The sequence below is a fragment of the Xiphophorus couchianus genome, chromosome 15, assembly GCF_001444195.1.
Source record: "Xiphophorus couchianus chromosome 15, X_couchianus-1.0, whole genome shotgun sequence".
In the NCBI taxonomy this organism is placed as follows: domain Eukaryota; kingdom Metazoa; phylum Chordata; class Actinopteri; order Cyprinodontiformes; family Poeciliidae; genus Xiphophorus; species Xiphophorus couchianus.
Window position 1 is genome coordinate 8,192,112 of NC_040242.1, and position 24,730 is coordinate 8,216,841.

General features: G+C 38.4%; 2 protein-coding genes across 12 annotated transcripts; one reads left to right on the forward strand and one right to left on the reverse strand.

Moving 5' to 3' along the window:
• On the reverse strand, positions 1-3,949 carry LOC114158196 (rho-related GTP-binding protein RhoB-like). The gene has a single exon (XM_028039516.1). It carries the CDS (start codon positions 3,911-3,913, stop codon positions 3,290-3,292), a length of 624 nt encoding a protein of 207 aa, XP_027895317.1. The 5' UTR covers positions 3,914-3,949; the 3' UTR covers positions 1-3,289.
• Positions 3,950-3,985: 36 nt separating this feature from the next.
• On the forward strand, positions 3,986-24,409 carry pum2 (pumilio RNA-binding family member 2). 11 transcript variants are annotated; one of them, XM_028039507.1, is made up of 23 exons: positions 3,986-4,098; positions 7,231-7,594; positions 8,302-8,370; positions 8,849-8,954; positions 9,422-9,609; positions 9,692-9,864; positions 10,951-11,245; positions 11,329-11,452; positions 11,565-11,672; positions 11,791-11,936; positions 13,061-13,181; positions 13,347-13,487; positions 13,587-13,883; positions 14,019-14,246; positions 16,189-16,456; positions 16,555-16,684; positions 16,791-16,925; positions 17,056-17,193; positions 18,000-18,125; positions 18,371-18,442; positions 19,277-19,398; positions 21,107-21,299; positions 21,893-24,409. In XM_028039507.1, exons 2-23 carry the CDS (start codon positions 7,244-7,246, stop codon positions 22,025-22,027), a joined length of 3,666 nt encoding a protein of 1,221 aa, XP_027895308.1. In that variant the 5' UTR covers positions 3,986-4,098; positions 7,231-7,243; the 3' UTR covers positions 22,028-24,409. The 11 variants fall into 11 exon arrangements, with proteins under 11 accessions (XP_027895308.1, XP_027895307.1, XP_027895310.1 ...); XM_028039506.1 differs by lacking the exon at positions 3,986-4,098 and adding an exon at positions 4,113-4,189; XM_028039509.1 differs by lacking the exon at positions 3,986-4,098 and adding an exon at positions 4,852-5,121 and having other exon boundaries at positions 16,791-16,919.
• Positions 24,410-24,730: the final 321 nt, after the last annotated feature.

The window sequence follows — 24,730 nt, forward strand, 5'->3', positions numbered from 1 at the left end:
TTAAAAGGTTCATGAAAAATCACTTTATTTAGATTTCCACTCTTTCCTTCTTAACAGGCACCATTTTCTCCTCACAATATTTCCAACATACCTTTCTAGTACAACAAATACCCATAAATAGAAACGTCTCGCACATTCATTGTTGTCCTTCTCCACATTTTAGTAAAAATAAAGATTAGAAAAACCTGCAGAATTCGATCCGTGTAACGTTGCTGTAAATCAAGAGGCACATCAGGAGGGCCTTTGTGGGAAAATCAAGCAGTTCAGCACAATGCATTCCTGTTGTGTAGGTCAGCAGAAAGCCCAGCAACGGAAGACAGTGGGGAATGTGACTTTTACACTATTCATCTCTGGGTAGATTCAGAAAACACTTACTGCTTAAACCCTGCATGCAGGTGATTTCTCAGCAGCAGATATAGGATGCGTTTCACAAACTTTCTTCCCTTAAATAGATCGTAAAAAACACAAAGAGAAATTTCCTGAATCACCAGAACAGCAACAGTGTCAGTAATCGATGTAAAAAGCTTTTATTTGAACAAGCACTCCCACAACCACACAAGAGGACAATTACACAACATGTGGAGCAACAGATGAGCTGAACTTATTTCATAACAACCGAAGGTTAACTCGGATACATTAAATTCCATCCCATGAGCTTTCTGACCAAGCAAATTTAAAGTACATTCATAGTCGCAACGGAAGATATTTAGATTTCTGTTTCGTGACTTAAAATACTCCTGATGCAGTTTACGTGTTACAGCAGGTTTATCGATTCACATTTAATTTTGACACCTTAGTACAGGCTGGTGTTACCAGAGAAAATATAATCAGTCTTGAAAAACACAAACTGATACACTCAAGTGCTTTGTTAATGTAAAATACAATTTATCTGAACCCCCCGCAACAGACACACACAAAAATAAAAATAAAAACTGGATTTCTGTGACTACTAAAAGAAAACGTGCCCTTACAAGATGCCAAATCATCATAGTAGTTTCTAAATAGGAAATTAACAGAATAATCACCCTGAAAAGCTTGGCTTTAGCTACTGTATATATAACTTGGTTTAATTGTGCTGTAAAGTAACAGGATTATGTACCGACTAATCAATATGACCAAAATCTGAAGGTATTACTGTAAACTTGACACTAGCCCTTTACAGGACAGACCTTGAAAAAAGTCAGGTATTTTGGCCTTTTTTTCAGGAACATGATGGAATTGTTTTTCCTACTATGTTGCATAAGAACTATTAGACAAACATGCCAGGGGCATTGATCGTACCTGCTTTGGCAACTAACAATTTAAAGTAGAGCTTCATGGCAAAAGGTATATCTGAAGTATCAATAAAGGAACAAAGAAACACATTTTTCTCACTTTCCACATTGTTTCCCATCATCACCTCCAACCTCTAAAGCTTCAGTGTCTGCATTATTAAGATCTTTGTGCAGTGCAAGAATAAAAAGTCAATTCAAGCTATCCAATAAAAAATGCTTATCAAAAAGTGCAACTTAAATACTTGGCACCTGAAAAAATACTGCCTGCCAAATAGTTGATCTAAACACTATCGCACACACAAGTAAGGCGATCACAATTGCAATACAATATACTGTCAAGCTCTAATTAAAAAGTTTTGACACTCTATTATGATTTACTTAAACGAAAGTTGGTTACTCAGCCTAAATAAATTAATTCTACTCACATGAAGCCACTTTGTGGTATTTTGATCTGATCAGGAATCATAATCTGTCATATTTCATTAGTCAGTCAGAACAAATGCATATCAGAACCACAATTAATGGAAACATGGTGTGACACAAAGTCCTTAGAAATATAACATTTGTCTAAATTAAATTGAAGGAGAATGGGACCAAACAGCAATAAATACAACGCTATGGAGGGGTGAACAGACATAAAACCCTCCGAAGCAGCTCCTTTATATACTGTATGTGCTTTAAAAGACCTTTGGTTAAGTAAGCTGTAAGGCAACACTTGCTGCCTTACAGCTGGTCAGTTACTGATGTCAGGGTATTAAAAAATTAACAAAAAAGTAAAAAAATAAAAAAATAAATAAAAAAGTAAACACACACACACACCTAAACCCACTAAAATTTGTCAGTACTTTCCTATAATTCAAAGTCCTCTTGAATTGATTTCAGACAAAGTGCACTGGCTGTATGAAACCAGGAGTAATGCAAAGCTGTCCCTACCTTACATGCTTTTCTACAAACTCCTGCTCAGCTGGCTGAAAGCAGGCTACTATATTTTTTCCTCATACTTGCAGAAAAGATAAACTAGTCATGAGCTGGCTAGCAAGTACATTTTAGATTTTAGTTTGATAGTGTTAAACATTTTTGTTTAGTACCACGAAACCTGGCTATGCACTCTAATATGTACTTCCAAGAGTAGTACAAACTGGTCAATTTGACCACCAAGGACCACAATTTTATGAAAAGTAAAATAAATTTCTATTAACTCTTTAGAAAATTTAGGTGCTACTGTTGACCCCAAAGCAGCTTATGATATGTGAAATAATCTAAATTCTGGGGCAAAATGCAATGTAATTCTGCGCAAATCAAGTAAAACAGTCTACCTATTCTCAGCAGCAAGACATACTTATCCTTCATTAACATAAAAGCAACAAAAAAACTTGTTCAAGACTTTTATCTGGTGCTTGTGTTCCTCACCCACCCTGTCCTACAGTCACCCTGGGCAACTGCCTAAATCAAAAACACTGATTTTAAGTGGGGAAAAAACAAACCCAAACCAACATAAAAACACTATACAGAATACCATATGAATTTCTTTGAATTATAATGATTACCGTGATGTGCAATTTCACAAACTCGATGCAGATATATTGCAACACAGTTCAAACATAAATTACTGAGTGCAGATTTTCGGTGAAACAGTTAATGTAAAAAAATAAAATAAAAAATAAAAAATACTTTAAACACAAAAATAGATCAGGTTTTACAAGCCAAAGGTCTTGGCTTGCAAGCCAGCCTCAGCTAAGGCCACACTCAGTGAGCAGAGGATAAACTTCTCCAAATATAATGAAACAATTTGTGGTTTGTTGTTTTTCGAACAGACTAGGATCGTGTAACCCAGAACGAAGATGCTCAAACCAGTGCATTACACACCAACACCCACATGCAATCGTGCTCTGAACAATGCTTTTGCAGTCACTGGTTTTGGTTCAGCTGACGGCATGTCCAAACACAGACCCCCAGCGGAAGGAAACGTCTTGTATGCTGCAAAGGTCCTCCAGACCTTGTAATCCACAGTTGACTCACAGCATCACACAGCATTTGAAACAATCCCCCGGTGTGGAGCGTTTCTGCAGGGTAGCCCGTGTTGCGGTCTCGAACACCTCCCAGATGCCCTCTTTGGTCCTGGCGGAGCACTCCAAGTAGTCATACGCGCCGATGCGCATGGCCATCGCACGACCGTCCTCCGCCTTCACGGGCTCTAGTTTCATCCGGGAGAGGTCGTTCTTCGTGTTCTCGTCGTTGCGCAGATCTTTCTTGTTGGCCACCAAAATGATTGGCACGTTCGGACAAAAGTGCTTGACCTCAGGGACCCACTTTTCGGAGATGTTCCCCAACGAGTCCGGGTTGTCCACGGAGTAGCACATGAGGATGACATCAGTGTCCGGGTAGGACAGTGGGCGCAGTCGGTCGTAGTCCTCCTGTCCGGCCGTGTCCCACAGAGCCAGCTGGACCTGCTGGTTGTCAACCTCTATGTCGGCCACGTAGGTTTCAAACACAGTCGGGACGTAGACCTCGGGAAACTCGTCCTTGCTGAAAACGATCAGTAGACACGTTTTCCCACAAGCGCCGTCACCGACAACCACAAGTTTCTTTCGCTGGACAGCCATCTGGGTCGCTTCTTGGGTTTTCTTTAAACGCGGCATCCAAAGTAACGTCTGGACAGTCTTTCGCTTCGGCTCTGCTTTTAAACTCGTCCAGGAGACTTATTAGGCTGTTTGTGCCAGAAAATGTCCTCTCCAAACTCCACAGCGTTTACAGAAACAACGGCCTTGTCTTTATAAAGCGGGGCTGGTTTCCTAAATATAACAATCCAATCGGAAATAAGGAGGTGAGATCATAGTTTGTAGAGGAAAATGTGATTGGATCTCGTTGGTTTCTATTGAGGAGAGGAGGGACAGAATCCACAAGGACCCACCCAGGTGACCGAGCTACGGTATATTGTTAGGGTGTCGTTTATTTATCAGTTAAGTTAGTCACAGATTTGAAAAAAATTAAGACAAAATTCATAATATAAATTTTTTTTTTATCAAGACTAAAAATATGTTTTTCTCAAAGCAATATTATAAAGATTTTCAACTGGACATGTTGCGTATTTATGGGATGCTGCTATTCACATTATAACTTAGATCCATGATAAAGTGCTATCAAGGGCAAACGTGACAATTAATACCCAAAAAAGGCGCTAAACATAGAATTATATGATCGATTAGTACTATTTAAATAGAACAAAAAATCGAGACAATAAATAAACAAAAGCATTTACATATTTGTTTACTTATACCCTTGTATAATTTATCAAATGCAGAATTAAAAATTGTGTTGTCATTTGATGTTAGTTGCTATTTGATCAAATTTTTTTTTGAACTTTTCTCAAGAGTGCCATGATATGGATGAGGTGATTAGTTTGCAAATGCTTTATGATCATCGATATGATTTACGGTGTTTGATGAGGAAGTCAGTTTTTTTTAATAACAAACAAGAACAAATTAAATATTAAATTAACTTAATCAAATGCTAAAATAAACCCTGTATAATTTCAGCTCAAAATAAATGTATGTTTTAATTGATTATTTTGACACTTGACTGTTTAATTTTGTATGTAAAATGTTTCAACAAATTAGCTATCGGATTGTAGCACTTTGGCCCCAGATTGTGTTTGGGGAAAGCACACTTTGATGTTGGACGTAGATCTACGTAGTTCACGCTATTTGCAGGGAGGGGGCACCAGCGTAGGCAAACTCTTAGCTCTGAACAAGCCTTGCTAAAAATCACCGTTCTCTCCACGGCAACAAAACAATATAGAGTAGGGTTGAGGGCTACAAGCACAGAGGCTCCATCGACACGACAAGGCGTGAGTATTTTTTTAACCATATTTAAGTATTATTCAAGCAGAAATCTTGTAAATGAAGATAATCGATGGCGGTTCTAAGCCGCGGTGTGGGTATTTCTCTTTTGTTTAGCGGTTAAGGCCCCTCTGTTTGAGACTTGAAGGGGGGCCATGTTGTTGAGTGTTTGGCTGATGTTTAAGCTCAGACAACAGCAAGTTGGCAATTAGCTCTCTTGATAGCTGTCGTTGATTTTAAAATTGCTTGCTAATAACGCTAAATGTTACTGCGCAATCACGCCAACAACATTTGTTGTCGTTACTTGTGACAGTATCAACGTTAACAATTGACCATTATTGACTTCGCGATTTTAACATAAAAATTTAGCGGTACCAAACCAATAATAAACACAAGCAGGCCCGCGGCATTTAGCATTGGTTCGTTAGCCGTTTATGTTGCTAATGCTAACCCCCCATTACTAACACAATGTAACGTCAGTCGTGCTCTATTTCAGATATTATACATTCCTCTATTACGTTATTATATACGATAGAGATCTTAACAGCTCGACATTTGGGCATTTTCAACGGAAATCCCCAATAAAACCGGTCAAAACTACTAAGCTGGCTTGGATATTAGCAACGGGCTTGCTGCCTAGCTTAATATAAGCTTCTGGTTTTATTTATCATATCATTGATAACTAAATGGTGAGTGTAATTAGACTTTTTGTGCATTAAAGTTACATTTAGGTTAACATTTGCCATATATAATGTCTCCAACTGTTAGAATATTTAACCACTACCGCAATATAGTGGTAGCGCAGTGTTAGCTTAGCAATAGCTAAGGGGAAGCTTGGATACCCTATATAGTTTTTTTTCCTGCTTTTGTTTCTTATGTTATTCATTCTCCATGTCTGCCACACCACACTCCCAAAATAAAACAAGCTTCCTGGTGTGCAGGAACCACAGTAAGTGACATAAAAACTATGAACACCCATGGCTTAGAGTTAGCAGGTCAGGAATTAGTCTGAACCCAGCGAATACAATGAAATTACGCTCTATATTTAGCTTTGTTTAGAGTATATCATCCCCAACAAACCATGGGTTGTCTAAAGTGTTAATAAAGTGCTTACAAGTGATGATTGTAATGTTTCTAAAAAAAATACATCTTTAATATGTGAATGAGCATCAATATAGTCGGTCTTGTTTGTGCAATGGCTTCTGGAATATTATACAGTGCTATTGTATGTAAAGTTGATGCCACCTTGGAGTTTTTCCCCCATTTCTAATTTTAAAGGGCTTGATATTTTTCATATTAATTTATCACTAGTTATTTCTTAATGTTACAACTTACAACTTTTAAAATATCTTGCTGTAACCCTTCTTTATCGACTGTTACCATTTTCTCCTTATCAATAAGGTTAAAATTTACTTGCAGCACTACTTTGGCTGTACAACCTAAGTGAAGCTAATACAAATGAGCAAAACATCAGAACCACTTGGAGAACTTTGCTGTGTGATAACCTTATGTAAAAATGTTAGGATTTTTATGACAACTCGTTAACAAAACTGAAAATTGGAAAGTAAAAGCTGAGGTTTTTTCTGCTTCTGAAATGTGGAATATATTGATTACTTGTTATAGCATTTATTTATTTTCATAAAAGCATTTAAGTAAAGAATAAACATTGTTTTGTAGCGAAATCTGGTCTACTCCGTTAGCCAGACTGCAGCCAGCTTTTTAACTGACTGCTTATAAATGGCTTTAAAAACAGCTTTACCTTCATAAGAGAGATTGGTGGCACTCCTTTGATTTCCATACTATGCCTCTTCTCTCTTTTTTTTTGTAAGTGAGGGAGAAACAAAGTTGCTGCTGACTTATTTATGCTCCATAAAGTTCCTCCGACGATCTAAAAATAGTCACAAAATTAGTTACATTGGGAACTTGCTTTTTTTTTTCTAACCAACATCTCAAAAATCTTGGTACATGATGACAGCAGTAAATTTCCAATGTATTTTTCTTGTAGAATGTACAGTTAAACACATCAAGACAATAAATTGTTCCCATTTTCTTGCCTTGATGAACATAGGGTCACGAGATTCACAGGTCTGACCTTTTACATGTTGCGTTTTTCTTAGGCTTTCCCGTGGAATGAGCATTCCATGCAGCATCCTAGGCATGAATGACGTGGGTTGGCAGGAGACGAGAGGTGGGATGCTGCATGCAAATGGTGCTCCTGAATCAGGGGGTGTTCGGGTTCATGGCGGCGTGCCCCTGACTGCGGTCGGGGGTGGTGGACAGGCTCCTGGGGGGCCACATTTACAGGGTATGGATAGAAGTTCTAACCTTACCCCAGGTACGCCGCAGCCTCCGCTCAGTGGAAGATCTCAGGATGACGCCACAGTTGGATACTTCTTTCAGCGACAACCAGGAGAGCAACTTGTGGGCTGCACTCCTAACAAGCACCGTTGGCCAACTGGAGATGCTAATCATGTTGATCAGGTAAATCGTAACTAGTAATGTACTGATCTACTCTTTATTACGTGGACATTTCTTTTTTAAGTTCCAATCTGTGTTTTTAATTCTGAATACAATATTTTTATATTAAATGCTTTTAAGTTTAGTTAAAAAAAACAATATGGATAAAAATAAATAAAATTGATGTTGTGGAACTGTAGATCTCGTAAAGGAGATTTTGTCTTAAAAGCAAAAGGACACAAAGCTTTAGTTCGAGTGATGGGAATATACTATTTACAGTTTGAATGTCATTGTGGCACGGATTTCTACTCATGAGTTTTTCCCTGGTTCCTTTTTACAGTATCAATGAACACATAATATTAAGTTAACTACTTATCAAATAAATCTGAACACACAGTTTGGACATTTTGCTAGGAACTAAGGTCCTTGAATAAACGCATGTAAAATTGGTCCTCTGTGATTGATTCCTAAATGAAATAAGTTTATTAGAGTTCAACATAAATCACCCTTTTTATGACCAGAAAATATCTGGCATTTAGTTTATTTAAAAAATATATATTTTACATGTACTTCATTGCAACACAAAGATCTATTTTTTTGTAATAGTTTCTTAAACTGGTATGAAAAAACGGATGGTAAAACTTGAAAATATATATTTTTATGATATTACAAGAAAATAAATGTTTTCTTACAAAACTGTTTTTTCTTTTTGTTTTGTTTTTTTACTTTAGGTTCGAACCGTAGATGAAATGAATTATGACTTTCAAGCTCTTGCTCTGGAGTCAAGAGGAATGGGAGAGGTAAGGCATTTTAAATTAGATCTGTTATCCCTTCAGGATCATCTAATTGATTTTATTCCCAAAGAGAGTCTAACTTCTGATCCTGTACAGCGATCAAGAATACTTCCATAATTTAATCAGCATCACCTGGGAAAGCAAATTGTTTTGGCCACTATTGAAAATTAAGTGTAAATTTCCCCATCCTCCTATTGTAAAAACAATTTCTGCATATTCAGCCCAGCTCTACAGGTCATTTTTTTTCTTCTTCATCTTTGTGCTACAGCTGTTGCAGGGATTTGTGGTGTTGTTAAAACATTCATTGTTGGTACACAAATTAATACAGAGGGTACTCTATAATTGGATTAAAAGTTGTTCCAATGGAGGAAGCCATTAACCTTTTTGGGAGATCTGCATATATATTCACACACATTGCAGATTCCTTCTCGCTTTAGTTATTTATCAACAGCGGGAAAAATGTTTTATTCCATCTTTCTTTAAGCTTTTGCCAACAAAAAAGATCTGGGATTCTGATGAGCTAGCCAAGGATGGGCGGAAAGGGATGCTTCTTGGTGAAGAATGGAGGGAGAATGCATGGGGATCATCTCGTAAGTGGCTTTTATATCCTTAACGATGCAAAAGTTATTCCAGCAGCAGCTAATTAATATCTTTGTTATTGTAGAAGTAGTTGTAACGATTAATGTATCTTTTTTTCTTAAAAGCATAAACAGATCTTTGTTTTGCACAACCAGAAATATTTCCAAACAGCCATATTTGTTTGTGCTGTAACCAAGGTAAAAGTATCGGAGCCTCTCAGACATCTCACTGGCATTGTGTAGCAACAGTGGGAGGAGGGACAAAATATAAGCTGTTAAAACAAGACAACAACTCTGAAGAGCTAAAGTGGATTCATAAGGAGTGATTTATAGTTATTCATTTATCATAAATGTGATACTGAAGGATTAACATGAGTTTATTCTTTCCGGTTACCTGAAAGCAGATCAAAAAATTGCTTTGGTTAGTTCTAGAAAATCAAATTTTCTCTACCTTTCTCATTTTTGGACCTTTTTTCCAGATCATTCAGTGTCCCAGCCAATCATGGTACAGCGGCGGCCTGGCCAGGGTTTCCATGGGAACGGTGATACAAATTCTGTGCTTTCGCCTCGCTCAGAAGGTGGAGGTCTGGGTGTGAGCATGGTGGAGTATGTCCTGAGCTCCTCCCCTGGTGACAAAATGGAAGGTCGCTACAGGAACGGCGGCTACGTAAGTTGCCACTTGTGTTTTTTTAACTATTATTTTATTTTGTCTGTAAAATTATTCTAAACTGAATCTTGCTAAATCACAGGGTGGAGGAGATACTGATCAAGATGGAAGAGAGAAAATTGATGTACAAGAGAAAGTGTCACCTTTTGAAGAAGACAAAAGCCCTGAGATGAAGGTGGGAGAGGATAACGATCCAGCTAAATCCAACGGAAGAGGTCTGCTAAACGGCATGGATAGAGACTGCAAAGACTTCAAGTAGGTCTTCTTGCCTTAAAAGCATCCTACAGCAGTTTGTAGAAGTTGTTTTCCTTTTGAAAAATTTCAAAGCAATTAAATTAGGAATTCATCAATCTGATTTCTGTAGCTCATGTTTGATTCACAAAGTTTTGTTTTGCCAGCACAGATTTCAGCTCAATTTTTAAAACTATCATACAAGACATTAGAACGTGAGTAGCATATTTTTATCTTAGCCTCCCCGTCTTGAGCAGTCAATTATTTATATTGAAAGCAAAGGTGTTACGCTTGTAAAAGAAGTCTGTAAAATTAGGTTTTATTATTATTTAAAAAAGGGAGGTTAAACTAATTAGTTGAGAACCTTTACTTAGTTAAAACTGTTTTCCTTTTACATCTATGTGACCTCAGTGAGGCTAAAATATCTAGCTCTCAGTTTTCTTCATTCAGTGCCAGCATTGTGGAGCTCAGTATGGCCTACCCTAGTCGTAAACAATTGAAATCAGAACCTAGCTATTGGCAGAATACAACAATCCTAGAAACCAAAGTTCCATAACTTAAGTTGTTCCAAACTGTATGATTACTCTTGATTCTGTATGATCTACTAATGGTGCACCGATTGATATTAAAATAACCTTGATGTTCTGGTGATAAGTACTTTTATCTATTGTCTTTAACACTATTTAACTTTTTCTTCTGTTTGGGCCAAATGTTGTAACAATTGGGGTTAGAACAACATCAGGATGTCTTAGTTGTCACTGCTTTGACACAGAACACAGAGCATAAAATCTAGATAAGTTACTCTAGAACATAGACCCATTTAGTTATATTCAAACCTGTTTGAGTTATTTGATTGTCTCTATTGTTTGGTGTGGGCTGTGTCTCTCCACCCTGTTTCTTATGTCTCTTCTAAAACAAACAATTCACACCCAGATAACCGACCAGGCAACTTTCTTAAAGGAAAAGTATCAAAGTAATTGTAGGCTTGTGTGGGTAAAAAAAAAAACACCCTAGTTTAAAACAGTTTTTTGGTGAAATTACTGAACAAATTCTGTTTTCTCCATAAAAACAGCTTTAATATCATGGCAACTTTATGTTTTGCTTTCACAGTCCAACCCCCGGGAGCCGTCAATCTTCCCCTACTGAGGCCGTCGAGAGAATGGGTCCCACTCAGACGGGTTTGGAAATGATGGGGCAGCACCATCCGCATGTCCTCCAACAACAAAACCCAGCCCAGAACAAGATCCCTACTGAGGACTTCCAGAGCCAGGAGGCCCAGAACATGGGCGGCATGGAGCATGGGGCAGGCGTCGAGTCTTTACAGTTTGATTACGCTGGGAACCAGATCCAGGTCGACTCGTCAGGAACTCCAATGGGATTGTTCGACTACAGTTCTCAGCAGCAGGTCTGTCTTAGAGCAGATTTTTAAGATGTGTCCAGCTGTGTGCTCAGCAGATAACAATCTGTACATGTCTGGGTTGTTTTCAGTTGTTCCAGAGATCAAATCCCCTGACAGTTCAACAGCTTACTGCAGCTCAGCAACAACAATATGCCCTGGCTGCAGCTCAACAGCAGCATCTCGGTACGATGGGCTGCTCAGCTCAGTGTCTACGTAATTATGCACACTTCAGCTACTTTGTGCTCTAATTTGTCTCAGTTGCGTAGTGTTCTAAATGAGGTTTTATGTGGAAACATCAGCAACATCACTCTTCCTTACCTCCCAGCTGGACTCGCTCCTGCATTTGTGCCAAATCCTTACATCATTAATGCTGCGCCGCCTGGAGCCGACCCATACACCGCCGCCGGCCTGGCTGCAGCAGCCACTTTAGCAGGTGATCAATCAGGCCACATTGATCCCATATTAGCTTCAGCCTGTTCTAAAATTTTTCAGATATTTTCCATGAATGGAACTTTAGTGCAAACTTTAAACTTTTTATTTTTGCCTGTCAGGTCCCACAGTTGTCCCACCACAGTACTATGGTGTTCCTTGGGGGGTGTATCCAGCCAATCTTTTCCAGCAACAGGCAGCATCAACTGCCAATCACTCTGCTAATCAGCAAGCATCCAACCAGGGACCAGGACCAGGCCAGCCACAGGTAAGAAAAGAGTTCTACTTTCTGTTTTAAACATTTTTGACTCAAGGCACAGTTTTTCTACTCAGAATTTGAATAGTAGGATGATTGTAGCTTTTCATATGTAGTGTTTTATTGTTTTGACCAAAAGGAACAGACAGATTTTGTTAAAAGTTTCAGGAAGATTTTTTTCTTTACCCCAATGAGTAATTATACACTATAAAGATGTATTAACTGTCTAAACCATAAATGTCTTGTTTTTATAAAAAGAAAACACTTATCTGAAGTGCAGAAAATTTTAAATCTTTTATGGTATTTTTTCACATTGACTTTTGGATTTTCTAATCAGTGCTTCTTGATACAAATGAAAACAAACAAAAACAAAATAACCATAACAGTTAAATACTTGAGGCCTGGGCAGAGGTTGACCTAAAAAAAAAAAATACACCCAGAGCCTCATCGGTTAGTGAGGTTAAAAGCATAGTCATGCAAGAATGGCCTAGTCAAAGTATAATCACTGTTTATGGAAGGATTGTATTTTGCTGCTTAGCTGAACAAAGCTGGCAGAGAGATGTCCTTAAAAGACAAAAGGTATTTCGACAAAAGACTTACTCCTGGCGCTCAAATAATAATAATAATAATAATTTTAAAAAAAAACTTGGTAAAACATCATCAAACCATTTTTATACCTTCTTTCACATAACTATGTGAAAAACTTAACAACTGTTTCCTAGACCTGTCAGAACTGTCTGAAAATTCCGGGTCAAGCACACAGACTTAAACTCTAAAATGTATTTATGTTTCAGATTAACACATTTTGAAATAACAAATGCTTTAATGTTTGTTTTTTATGGGTATGGCTTACCTCAATGTGGGTATCAATTGTTATTTTGTGTACTTTTTTTTTCTGTAACTACCAACCTGTTAGGGGAGCACAGATGAAAATTAGCCCTTGTGGCTAAACATGTTGATTAATATGCACTGTCCGATACGAAATAATTTTAATTCAATTTTTCAACCACTTATGTGATTAAAATGGTTTAATTTAGTGTAAAAGGACAGAAAAGTTAAGATTTGCCTTTCAATGAGTACATGACTGAGTCAGTGGGAGAAAAAATCATTTTAAAGTTTTCTCTTATCTCCTTCAGGTGATGCGCACAGGAACCAACCAGCGACCTCTTACACCGGGACAAGGTCAACAAAGTCAGCAGGAGTCGTTAGCTGCAGCTGCTGCTGCAAACCCGGCCCTAGCTTACGCAGGAATGCCTGGTTAGTACAGGGCTTTGTGCAGGCAGGCACAGTCTGGCCACCTTTAATAACCGTTTGTTCTCTCTTTGGGATTCTAAAAGAACAGCGGGGTTAAGACGTTAAATTTTATTCATGCCAACATTCATCTTTTATTTTTGTTAACATTTGTTTTTATTTTCTACCCAGGCTACCAGGTGTTGGCCCCTGCCGCCTATTACGACCAAACTGGAGCCTTGGTAATGGGTCCTGGAGCTCGGACTGGTCTGGGTGGCCCTGTTCGTCTCGTACAAACCCCCCTCCTCATTAACCCAGCAGCAGCACAGGCTGGTAAGAGTGTATCCTCCTCTAATATAGATGTTGGTGGGCAGAGTTTTGGTGGTTCAGTTTCATTAAATAAATCTAACTAACACCACTGTTTATCGTCAGCAGCTGTATCTGCATCCGGCTCCGGTAACAACATGTCTGGACCCCCAGCCAACGGTCTGTACCGCTCCATCCCTCAGCCTCAGCCTCAGCCGCAGCAGCAGCAAGCCCCCCCACCCAGCAGCGGCCTGACCTCCAGCTCGTTCTACGGTTCTGGATCGGTCCCAAACACCTCCCAGAGCAGCTCTCTTTTCTCTCATACCTCTGGTGCGCCGCCCAGTTCCTCCCTGGGCTTCAGCAGCACAGGCGGCTCGCTCGGTGTGGGTCTTGGCTCTGCTCTTGGAGGTTTTGGCTCTTCAGGTCAGTGGATGAACAAAAAGCACAAAAATCACCATCTTAATGATTTATCTGCAATTTATCAATGGCATTGCTTTTAGTTTTGTTTTAGGTCAAGGTTTCTAACTTTACCCTGTGTGTTTATTTTTTTCTTTCCAGTGTCCAGTTCAACCAGTAGCAGTGTGTCTCGCAGGGACTCTCTGTTGGCGAGTTCTGACTTGTACAAGCGCGGTGGCAGCAGTTTAACCCCTATTGGTCAACCATTTTACAACAGCCTGGGTTACTCCTCTTCACCCAGTCCGATTGGCTTAACACCAGGTCACTCCCCGCTCACTCCTCCGCCCTCCCTGCCCTCTTCTCATGGGTCATCCTCCAGCCTTCACCTAGGTAAGCATACAGATGCTCTGCAGATGTTTTTGTCTCAGATTTTTCTGAAGCTGAAACAATTAAACATGGTTAATTAATTAAAATAATTTTCAACTAATTTAGTAATTGATTAATCATTAGCTGGACTATATTGGCTCAAAAAGGACCATTTGCTAAAGAAACAACAGACTCGTAACATTAATTGACTCAAAACTGTACGAAGCATACATACATTTTGCATTTCAGATTAAAAAAAACAAAACATTTTAAATATATTCTACCCAAAAAAACAACTCCTATTAAGTACCTTTTCATGGATCATTTTATTAATGTCAACATCCCCATGGTGTGAGGCTAATCTCTTCATTTTCTGTATAAAGTCTAGCAGGAAGGGCTGAGGTTTTTACATATTAATAAAAGTAGTATGTTACTTTTACACGTTAAGTATATGTCACGATAACAAATTTTCCTGAGCGATTAAGTGTCTCAAAAACTGTTGCGATAAACGATAATATTGCTTGAAGACCTTTTTACACTGATTTAATGGAAATGACGTAATAATGCATGTGATTTCCTGCCAGAGGTAGATACACTTTATTTTCAAAAGAATATTTAACACTGGAACTGATAAACAAAATAAACAAAACAACCAAAAACAAAATGGATTCTCAGTCTCCATTAACAAAAAATGTACTTGAATTAAAAACTAAACAACATAAAGCCAAAGTGGAAATAAATATTGCATTCAACCAAAAGAGTACAGATTATGAAGTCTGTATACTATATTGCCCTTCAGTAATCATTAGATTTAAATAGAGAAGATCAGCACATCCGACTACCTTATGCAATAATTCACGCTACACGATTTTTTGCCCCGATTTTCCCCTTATGACAATCTTAAGACGTTGGCCGTTCTAAGATTGTGCTTGCGATTTCGTAACCGATCATCCTGTAGTGTGTGGTGTGTTACGGTAGATGTTGACACTCTAAATCAGGGGTTTTCCCCGACTGGGAGAGTTAACACAGCCTGTTGAATGTGACAGGTAGCCAATCAGAAAGCGAATTCCCAAACAGCTCATACGGTGCAACCAAAGTCCAGCGGACATTGGAGATGATATGTGGAAACAACATTAATGTTTATTCAACATTTCGTGCAAAGAATATAGAAATGACAAGAGGAGGAGTTGGAGCGAAATTGCTACCGCAGTTGATAAACCCGGTAATATTTCAGCTGTTCTTTGTTAACGTGACATAAATAGGTTCTAATAATTTTCATTCAGTCAGGACTGACACTAGCCACATGCATTGCAGATAGATTGTAGTAAAGCATTTATTAATGCCTCGTTTTAAAATTAGTTAACTGGACTTGCAGCCATTATTTTGTGCCCATTGTTGGACACCACACGGCAGGAACGAACCCCATCAAACCGTTATACCTAGGATTTCTGTCGGCTAATGTGTGGTCTCTCAGGTTTTGAAAGTGGGCCGACAATCGATCGACAGTTCTAAGATCCTGTCGTGTGCGCTGAGCATTACTCTAAGGAAATGAGGAAGGGAGAGGTGAGTGGAGAGCACTGGAGTTGAGCCTTTTTTCATTCAGTGCCATCAACAGAAAGAGAAAAATGCTGGAAGAAACAATAAAGCCGATAATTAAAATGAGGTCGATAGTTTTAATTTATTGTGCGATTAATTGATTTATTGTTTATTGCGACAGGCCTATGTGTACGGAACAATCGATTGATTACAAAATAATTAGTTGCAGCCCTAGATTTTTCTTTAATCAGTGTTGGGAAAACTAGGAAAGCTGTAAGGTTTCAGTTGAAGTCTTTTGTCAGACCAAACATTAGTTTTTTTTCTTCTGTTTGCAGGGAAAGTCCAGTTACAGCGTTCATGTACACAGAAGCAAAAATAGCAGTGCATCATTTAATAACTGGATTTATTGTGGTTTGTGTGTTTTCCTTAGGTGGCTTGACAAACGGCAGCGGGCGTTACATTTCTGCTGCTCCAGGAGCCGAGGCCAAATATCGCAGCGCTGGCGGCACATCCAGCCTGTTCAACTCCAGCAGCCAGCTGTTCCCTCCCTCTCGACCCCGCTACAGCCGCTCTGATGTCATGCCTTCTGGACGCAGTCGCCTCCTCGAAGATTTCAGGAACAACCGTTTCCCGAACCTCCAGCTCCGTGACTTACCGGGACACATGGTGGAGTTCTCTCAAGACCAGCACGGATCCAGGTGACTGACTAAAACTTTAAGCCAGACTAGAATTTTTTTTTGTTGAAAAGAGAACCATACAATGTGACCATTACTTCTGTTTATTGTGTTGCTACTAGGTTTATTCAGCAGAAGCTGGAGAGGGCCACGCCCGCTGAGAGGCAGATGGTGTTTGGAGAGATTCTTCAAGCAGCGTATCAACTAATGACTGATGTGTTTGGAAATTATGTAATCCAGAAATTTTTTGAGGTTTGGAAACATTATCTTAGGGTTTTTCTTTTTTTTATCTCTTCTACAATAAAGTTTTATCTTTTTGCATAATATATCTATTGTATGGGTTTTTCATGCTTCACAGTTTGGAAGTGCAGACCAGAAGCTGGCTTTAGCAACACGCATTCGGGGGCATGTCCTCCCCCTGGCTCTGCAGATGTACGGCTGCAGAGTCATTCAGAAAGCCTTGGAGTCCATTTCCTCAGACCAGCAGGTAATTGTAAGTGAGCTTTTACTCTTCTAACAGTTTTTCTATTGAATTTGTATATCTTTTCACACACTTTAATTTCAATTTAACCACAATATTTCCTCCTCTTGGTTTGTGTTTTTGTTTATTTTTCTCCCCTCAGAGTGACATTGTTCGGGAGTTGGACGGCCACGTGTTAAAATGTGTGAAGGACCAGAATGGGAACCATGTGGTGCAGAAATGCATTGAATGCGTCCAGCCTCAGGCTCTGCAGTTCATCATTGATGCCTTCCAGGGACAGGTAGCATTATTGCTATTTTATTAGCATTATTACACAAGTTTATCAGCTTCAACAAAGTCTCTGCCAAAAGAACAATGTGTTATGAGCAGTAATTAAGCAAAAACTGCAAAAATATATACATTTTGCATGAACAATATTAAAGAATAGCCTTTGTTTGTAAATTTGTTCTATCCATAACTCCTCCGTCTGCTTAGTTTTATCTTCGCCTGGTTCAAATCCTGTTTAAAAAAAGTCTTACTGAGCAAATTTTGCTATCCATTTATTAATCCGTTAATTCAAAAACTAGTCAACAATTAGCCCAATATGTATTGATAACTTAGACAGAAAGGGCTGAGCTTTTCACGTGTGGATTTTCAAAGTATTATTACTATTTTGTAACTGCATTCTTTGCTATTAATGAAGTGTACACTAAAGGAGTTTTTATTGCATTTTTGACAAAATGTCTTACTTTAAAAAGTAATTGAATTGTTTATTTGTATATAATGTATTTCTAGTATGATATAACACAGACTTAATTGAAAAATCTGCAGAATGTGACAATTGTTTTTTTTTATTTGATTGTCAGAATAATCAAAATAGTTGCAGCCCTATTGTTAATACTTACAGTCAGATTACTTTAGTCTGAAAATTTAATGTATTTACAGCTGCTGAATATGTTTAGGTTAAGTGTTATGTAGCTAACTCGTAGTAGTTCAAAAAAGTATTTTGGCTTTATTTCACACTAATTTGAGCAATTTCAGTTATCATGCATATTCTTTGTTTTTGGTTGTAATGCTCTTTAAAAAAAAAATCCCCTTGTTTTGAAGGTTTTTGTCCTTTCCACGCATCCTTATGGGTGCCGAGTGATCCAAAGGATTTTGGAGCACTGCACTCAGGAGCAAACTCTGCCCATCCTGGAAGAGCTGCATCAGCACTCTGAACAGCTGGGCCAGGTGAGCAGACCTACTCCTTAGTTTCAGAATCACACCTGGAAGCTGTAACGTTTGTTTGCAAGGTGCGACGTCAGATGTGTCTTGTGGTCTCTGCATGTCTCCTCCATGTTTGAGCATTTCACTGTCATTGTGTTTTGATACGTGTAAAAGTCTAAAGATGAATGTAATTGAACTGTTAGCTGTCATGACATCTTGATGTGATTATTTAAACATCCACCCTGCCCCCCCTCACTTATTCCATCTAGAAATATCAAGGCGTTTCATTGGAGATGACACCCAAAACATATTATACAGTGTCCCGTGATGCACTGTTCAAGGTCAGAGCAATTTGCCTCTCTTGCGGATGTCCCCATTCTCCTCTCCCGTTTCCTCCTTTTTGTTTTTCCCGTATATTCTCCAAAAATGTTAACATTTAGTTACCAAACTCTCAACTTTCACAAACCTCTTTTTAACCCACTGAACAGCATTTTTATTTTCTTTTGCTTCCTCCCTTCTTGCTCACATGTCTGTCTCCCCGCATTTTGCCCACAGCACATTCTGATCAATCTGTTTTCTTCTCTTTGTTTTATTTTGCTGAAATTACACTATTGGAGCTACCTGAAAACATCAAAACTCTAAATTTCCAAAACGAAGCAATACAAATGTATTTAAGCAGATTGATCTAGAAATGAATGTGAAGGCAAAAAAATAAAAAATCAAGGTGAAGACTACAGTGGCTTCCCAGCAAATTACTGCTTTAATAAAACTGGTAATTGAGTCTTTGTTTATTGCTTGGTGAGGGTGAGTTTTTGTCTCCATCTTGCCACTAAAATCACACCCATAACTGTCTATCACCTATTTCTGAAGGGGCAAAGATGCTATTGGTTGCATTGTCTGGTCAGCAACCCTCGAAACCAGCAGCATCTATTTTGTCTGACCTTCCGCAGTGATGTAGTATTTGACATACTACAAATGGGGGTGTCACTCATTCGTCAGCCTGTAGAAATGCATGATTATTTCTCACCAGTGGAAACCAGTGGTGAAACTATTTTTTTTGCATGATTGTGAATTGAAATTGAAATCATGTTTCTATGATTTTTCTGTTTTCTTGTTTTGAGTAATTCTGTTTTAAACTGCTCTGTTTGTGCTTACGTCTCCGCTGCCTCCTGCAGGATCAGTATGGTAACTACGTCATTCAGCATGTGTTGGAGCATGGCAGACCAGAGGACAAGAGCAAGATAGTGGCAGAGGTTCGAGGAAAGGTTTTGGTTCTGAGCCAACATAAATTTGCGAGGTAAGTGGGAACAAAGAAAAAAACCCAGAGTCAGTAGTTTAATTTAAGCCATTTCTGGTTAAATTTTCAGCAATATTGAATTGATTTCACTGTAAAACAAGAACAAAATACTATGAATGCTTGAAGTGGTTCTAGTTTATACTGTTGTAATTTTGCATTTGCACGACTCAATTTTTACATCTGTGATTTACTTGGGTAGTAAATGTTGAATTTTTTAAATTCCAATAAATCTCCCACAAACTTAGCATTTCATTTAGACCATTTGGCTTAATTTCTCATAGTGAAATATTTGTTAAAATTATATTCCCTTTTTTTTCATAGATAAACCTTATATTAGATTACATCTAGCGCTGGGCAAAATGGCTTAAAAATAAAATCTCAAAATTGTATTTTATGTTTTTCTGGTCCCTTTGTTTTCTTAAAAAGAAATGACAAATAGCATAAAATAAAAGAAAGTTGAAATAAACTTTCTTTTATTTCAATCATGCCTTCTGCCAGTTGACCTGAATTCACACTCTGAACTTTGGAAACACAAGCAGACCACTGGTGGGGAAAAAAAATCCCAATTTCTTAAAAATGAAATTTTCATAAACAAAAAAATTAATTGAATTGATAAAATAGATTTATAACCCAGCCCTAAATACATCTGAGCACTTTACAGTGGACTTAATCACATCAAAAATAAACTAGGTCTCTGCAGAGTACTGATGAGGCCTTCTAGGGTGCATCAAGAACTCATCCTACCTTTGAGTGAATAGTAAACTATTTTTAGTTTCTGAAAACCGGCTGTGGTTGGATTGTGGTGGATAATTATGGTGGTGGCAACATATCTGGGTCAGATCAGCCTACACTTGGCCAAGAGCGCTCATAATAATTTAATACAACATTCTTTGCAGTGTAAAAGGAATCTCCAAGCAGCTGAAATGAATAATCCACAATATTCATTCCGATAAATAAGGTGCTACGAGCAGGACTCTTGGGATAGGTGGAGTAGCAACCACAGCTCCAAATTGCATATAGCCCCGTCCACCAAAGGAAATCATGCTCTTTAGGCTGCAATCAAAATGCAGTCTAAAAAGCTGCAAATTAGTTGTGGAGTTGGATTTATCAGACTAGTAGTGGGGGCTGGGGGTGGGGGGGTGAAAGTGAGCCACTGCACTTTTAAGAGTCGCAGCTCAACTCTGCATGATTGATGAAAAACAGCTGTTGGATTTTATGCACATGGTTGCGTTTAACTTCTCTTGCTGGAAGCTCTGCACAGACTTCAGTTCTTGATTGCAATTATTTGTATGGAAACTCCATAGTGAGAAAATGCACCATTACATGCAGATATGACGCATGTAGTGGTGGGACAGTCAGGAAGGCAGGGGGAAGAAGTGATTTAGCGAGGGTGAAATACGGAAGAACATCTGAGTTTCTTACAGCCAAACTTTCTTGGAGGTTCTGAAATTGGTAGAGGTGAAGTTTGTTTAAATGTTGGAGCGCACTCAGTAGTCCTACAAAAAGCAGTAATCATTTGCTAAATAGGTTTATCTAATTGATAATCTGCAATAAGACAGAAAGGTGAAACACTTTGTTGGATGTTTGTAAATTGTATTGACCACAAATTGGGGAAGAAAAACATCCAGACCAGATTTCACCTTAACACATAAACTGTGCCCTTGCTCAGGCGTTGATTTGTGTGTAACAGTACCTCATGTGTCCCCAGTAACGTCGTGGAGAAGTGTGTGATCCACTCCTCGCGTGCAGAGAGGGCCCTTCTGATAGATGAGGTGTGCTGCCAGAAAGACGGGCCCCACAGCGCCTTGTACACCATGATGAAGGACCAGTACGCCAACTACGTTGTCCAGAGAATGATTGACATGGCAGAACCTGCTCAGCGGAAAATCATCATGCACAAGGTAAGCACAGCGCGACATGACACATGAACATGACAACGTGATGTCGGAGTCATCCAAAGCAGCTAGAGCTGCCACAGCGGGGCAGCTGCTCATTACTCTGTTCCCCTCACCCTTTAAGCTACATTCTCAAAAGCTTAAGAAATCTTAACCATCTTTCACAATCATTTGGCTGCTGTTCTGTGCCACTCTTTTTTTCCCCAACAAGTAAAGGCATAACATGACACTTTTTGAAGAAATAGTCAAATTGTGGATAAAGTATAATAAATCTGTTTACATCAGCCAAGTTCACAAAGCTAATCTGTGATTCATTTTTAGGGTGGAGAGAAGTTTGAAGATTTGTGTGAAATGTATGTCTGAAAATGATTTAGGGAAGTAGTAACTATGATTTATTTATTAAACTTTTTTTTCTAATTTATTATTCCATCTCAGTCTGTGGAAATAAAAATTAATAAGAAGAAGAAACGTTATGATTTACAAAGCCTAAATGCTCTGATGTATATCAGAAATGTCTTTTATTTTTCCCATTTCTGTCTTGTTTTGAAGTTGAATAATAATTTTTTTCTAATGCGTTTTCTTGTGTCGTCTTGTCTTAGATCCGGCCTCACATTGCCACTTTGCGCAAGTACACATACGGGAAGCACATTTTGGCTAAACTAGAAAAGTACTACATGAAGAGCGGCGGCTCTGAACTCGGCCCCATCGGCGGTCCCACAAACGGACTGATGTAATCGACACTCTGGGTCCCCTGAAGAAGTGGAGGAGTTTGAAGCCCAAACCCCCTGTCCTGTGAGACCTTGCTCCTTTAGCCATAGGCCTTTGATGCTATCTGTCATCCCTTTTCTTCTCTGGGTTGGGGGGCTATTTACCAAAAAAAAAAAAACAAACAAACAAACAAAAAGACAAGTCAATTTCACCTAAAAATGCTGTGACAACTGACCCCTGCCACTCTGCCACCCCTGAGAAAAGTACCCAGGGGCCACATAGTCAGCAGGCTACCTTCTGATTTTTTTTTTTGTTTAGTGTTTTTTTTCCTGGGTAAAGCACAAGCCCGTTGTTAATGATGTAATCGATGTATTTGACTGGTTTTCATATTGTACATTTAATTTTTTTTACCTTGTAAATTTTCTGTAGAAAAAAAATGAAATTATTACACATTTGCTGAAATTTACAATTCTTACAATTAACACCAGCAAGTGACTTTATAAAGCAAAACTGAGTGATTCTTTTGAAACACAATTCCTATTGTTTTTCTAGCCAGAATTAATATGTCAGCTGTCCTGATGGAGCTCTAGGTGATTGAATTTTATATTTGTATAATATCCCACGCACAGTACCAGTGTTTTTTCACATGCCAAAGCAGCTAAATGAGTTAGTTTTCAAACGGCACTAAAGATTATGGATTTTTTTGGGTGAGCAGTGTGTGCCACAGTCGCCCTGAGGTCCTCCAGACCTTTTTTCTTCAGCTCACCGTTGGGGATTGGTGCTTTAGACTTGGGTTCATGTTCCACGTGTGGCTTTTTCTCGCCTCCAGACTTTGTCGGGGGAGCCGCGTGTTTACGCCAGCAGCTCCGAGTGGGCCTCGCTTCCCGGCGTTACGGGCAGGTCCGAGCTGCAGCATTCATGGAGCCCCCGTTCTTTTGAGCCGTTCATGCATTTTGTCGTTCTGGGGTTAATGAAAGTTAAAAAAAAAAAAAGCTACATATTGATTTAAAAAAAGTAAAAAGAAGAAGTGGAGCATGAGGTTGAGTTGTACAGCAGGTTTATTCTTAACTTGAGAGCTTTTACCTAGGGGATAGCAGGGTTGGGGGCAGAAAATGCGTTCGCATGCCTTGACGGGTTTTAATCCTTGGAATGATTATTTTGTTTTGTTGTTTCCCCCCCCCCCTTTTTATCATGTTTTGTGTAACATCTGTCTCGTAGTTGGAGATGATTACTGCCCTAGAAAACAGCATATTTACGTACTGAATAATCATCTCTTGCGTAGAAGTAGTTGAGCGACGTATAGCATCTTTATGTACGAGTAAAATTGTTGCTTATTAGGTGAGGATGAAACTCCCACCGATTGGAAGGTCAGAGCAGAGTCCAAAAAACAGGAAGGGGATAAAAAAAGTGATGTGGAGCTCATCCCGTCTTTTTGTCTGAGGTGAAATAAACTAGAAGTAGTGAGATGATTTAAGGAAAGGGATGTTTAAAGAACTTTTTGTATCTTTTTTTTTTCTTTCTTTTTAATATATAAATATATATAAATAGGTTTTTTTTTCCATTTGGTTGGGTTTGCAAGTGCAGCGGTGGAGGCCGGCGAAGGCCATCGAAACTTATACAATTCACCTGTAATGCTCGTAGTGATGGCTTCTTTGCTTCTTATGAATTGTAGATTACATGTAGTATATGTGCAGTTAATAAGTGTAAGATTATTAGTTAAATCAAAAATATGTTTAGCTGTGGTGTTTTTTGACAGGCCTTGCTCTAAATTTGTAGTGATGCTTTTATTTCGTCTGTACAGTTGTACATTTGTAAACATAGATGCTGTAAATGGGATGTCTTTTACACTTTTTGAGGGGAGGAAAAAAAAGAAGCAAAAATTGTGCATTTAGATATGTGTGTGTATATTCATCACTCCTTTCTCCTTGAATATAATGTATACAGTTTTATTTGATTAAGTGGTATTTTAAAGGAAAAAAAAATATGGCTTTGCAATCTGGCATGATTTTTTTTTGTTGTTTTTTAAATCTGTTATGGAAAGGCCAGCCTCTATTTGTACTGAAGCTGTAACATCAACCGTTTGTCTCTAATTTGTGACAGTCTACTAAAATTGAGGTTGCATTTAATCCTCTCTGCTACCATGGAAACTTCACAAGATATGACGAGAATTATTTTTGTACAGATGAGTGCTGTGTTTTGGAACAGCCACAACCTTGTAAGCAAAAGCAATGTAAAATATTGTCAATTATATAAATATGAACATATGAGTTTTTGTCACACTGTCAGTCATGTACATTTTCAGGTGGCCTTATGTACATTTCCAGATGTTAGATGAAGAAAACAAACTCATTTTTTTTGGAAGCAGAATTGTGACTATGTATGATTAAATTGTTCTTCTAACATTTCAATCCATTTGTTGTGGTTTTTCAGTTGGGGAAGAGGGGTTCAAAGTGCTTGATATAGGAGATAATTATCAAAAATATAAGTTATAATCTTTCAAAAGACCATATTACATTTGCAACTCCAAACATTTCATTTAGGTGAACTGCCTGCAGAAATGGATCTTTGAATGGTAAAGCTTTCAGACCTCTGTCCTATGGCCATTTCTCAAAATTGGGAAGTCATGATTATGTAGCATTCAGGTAATGCAAATAATCGCATGTGGATCATCTTCCTCATATTTATAACAGAACCTTAATTTAAAAAGTTTAGAATAACTGGAACATCTA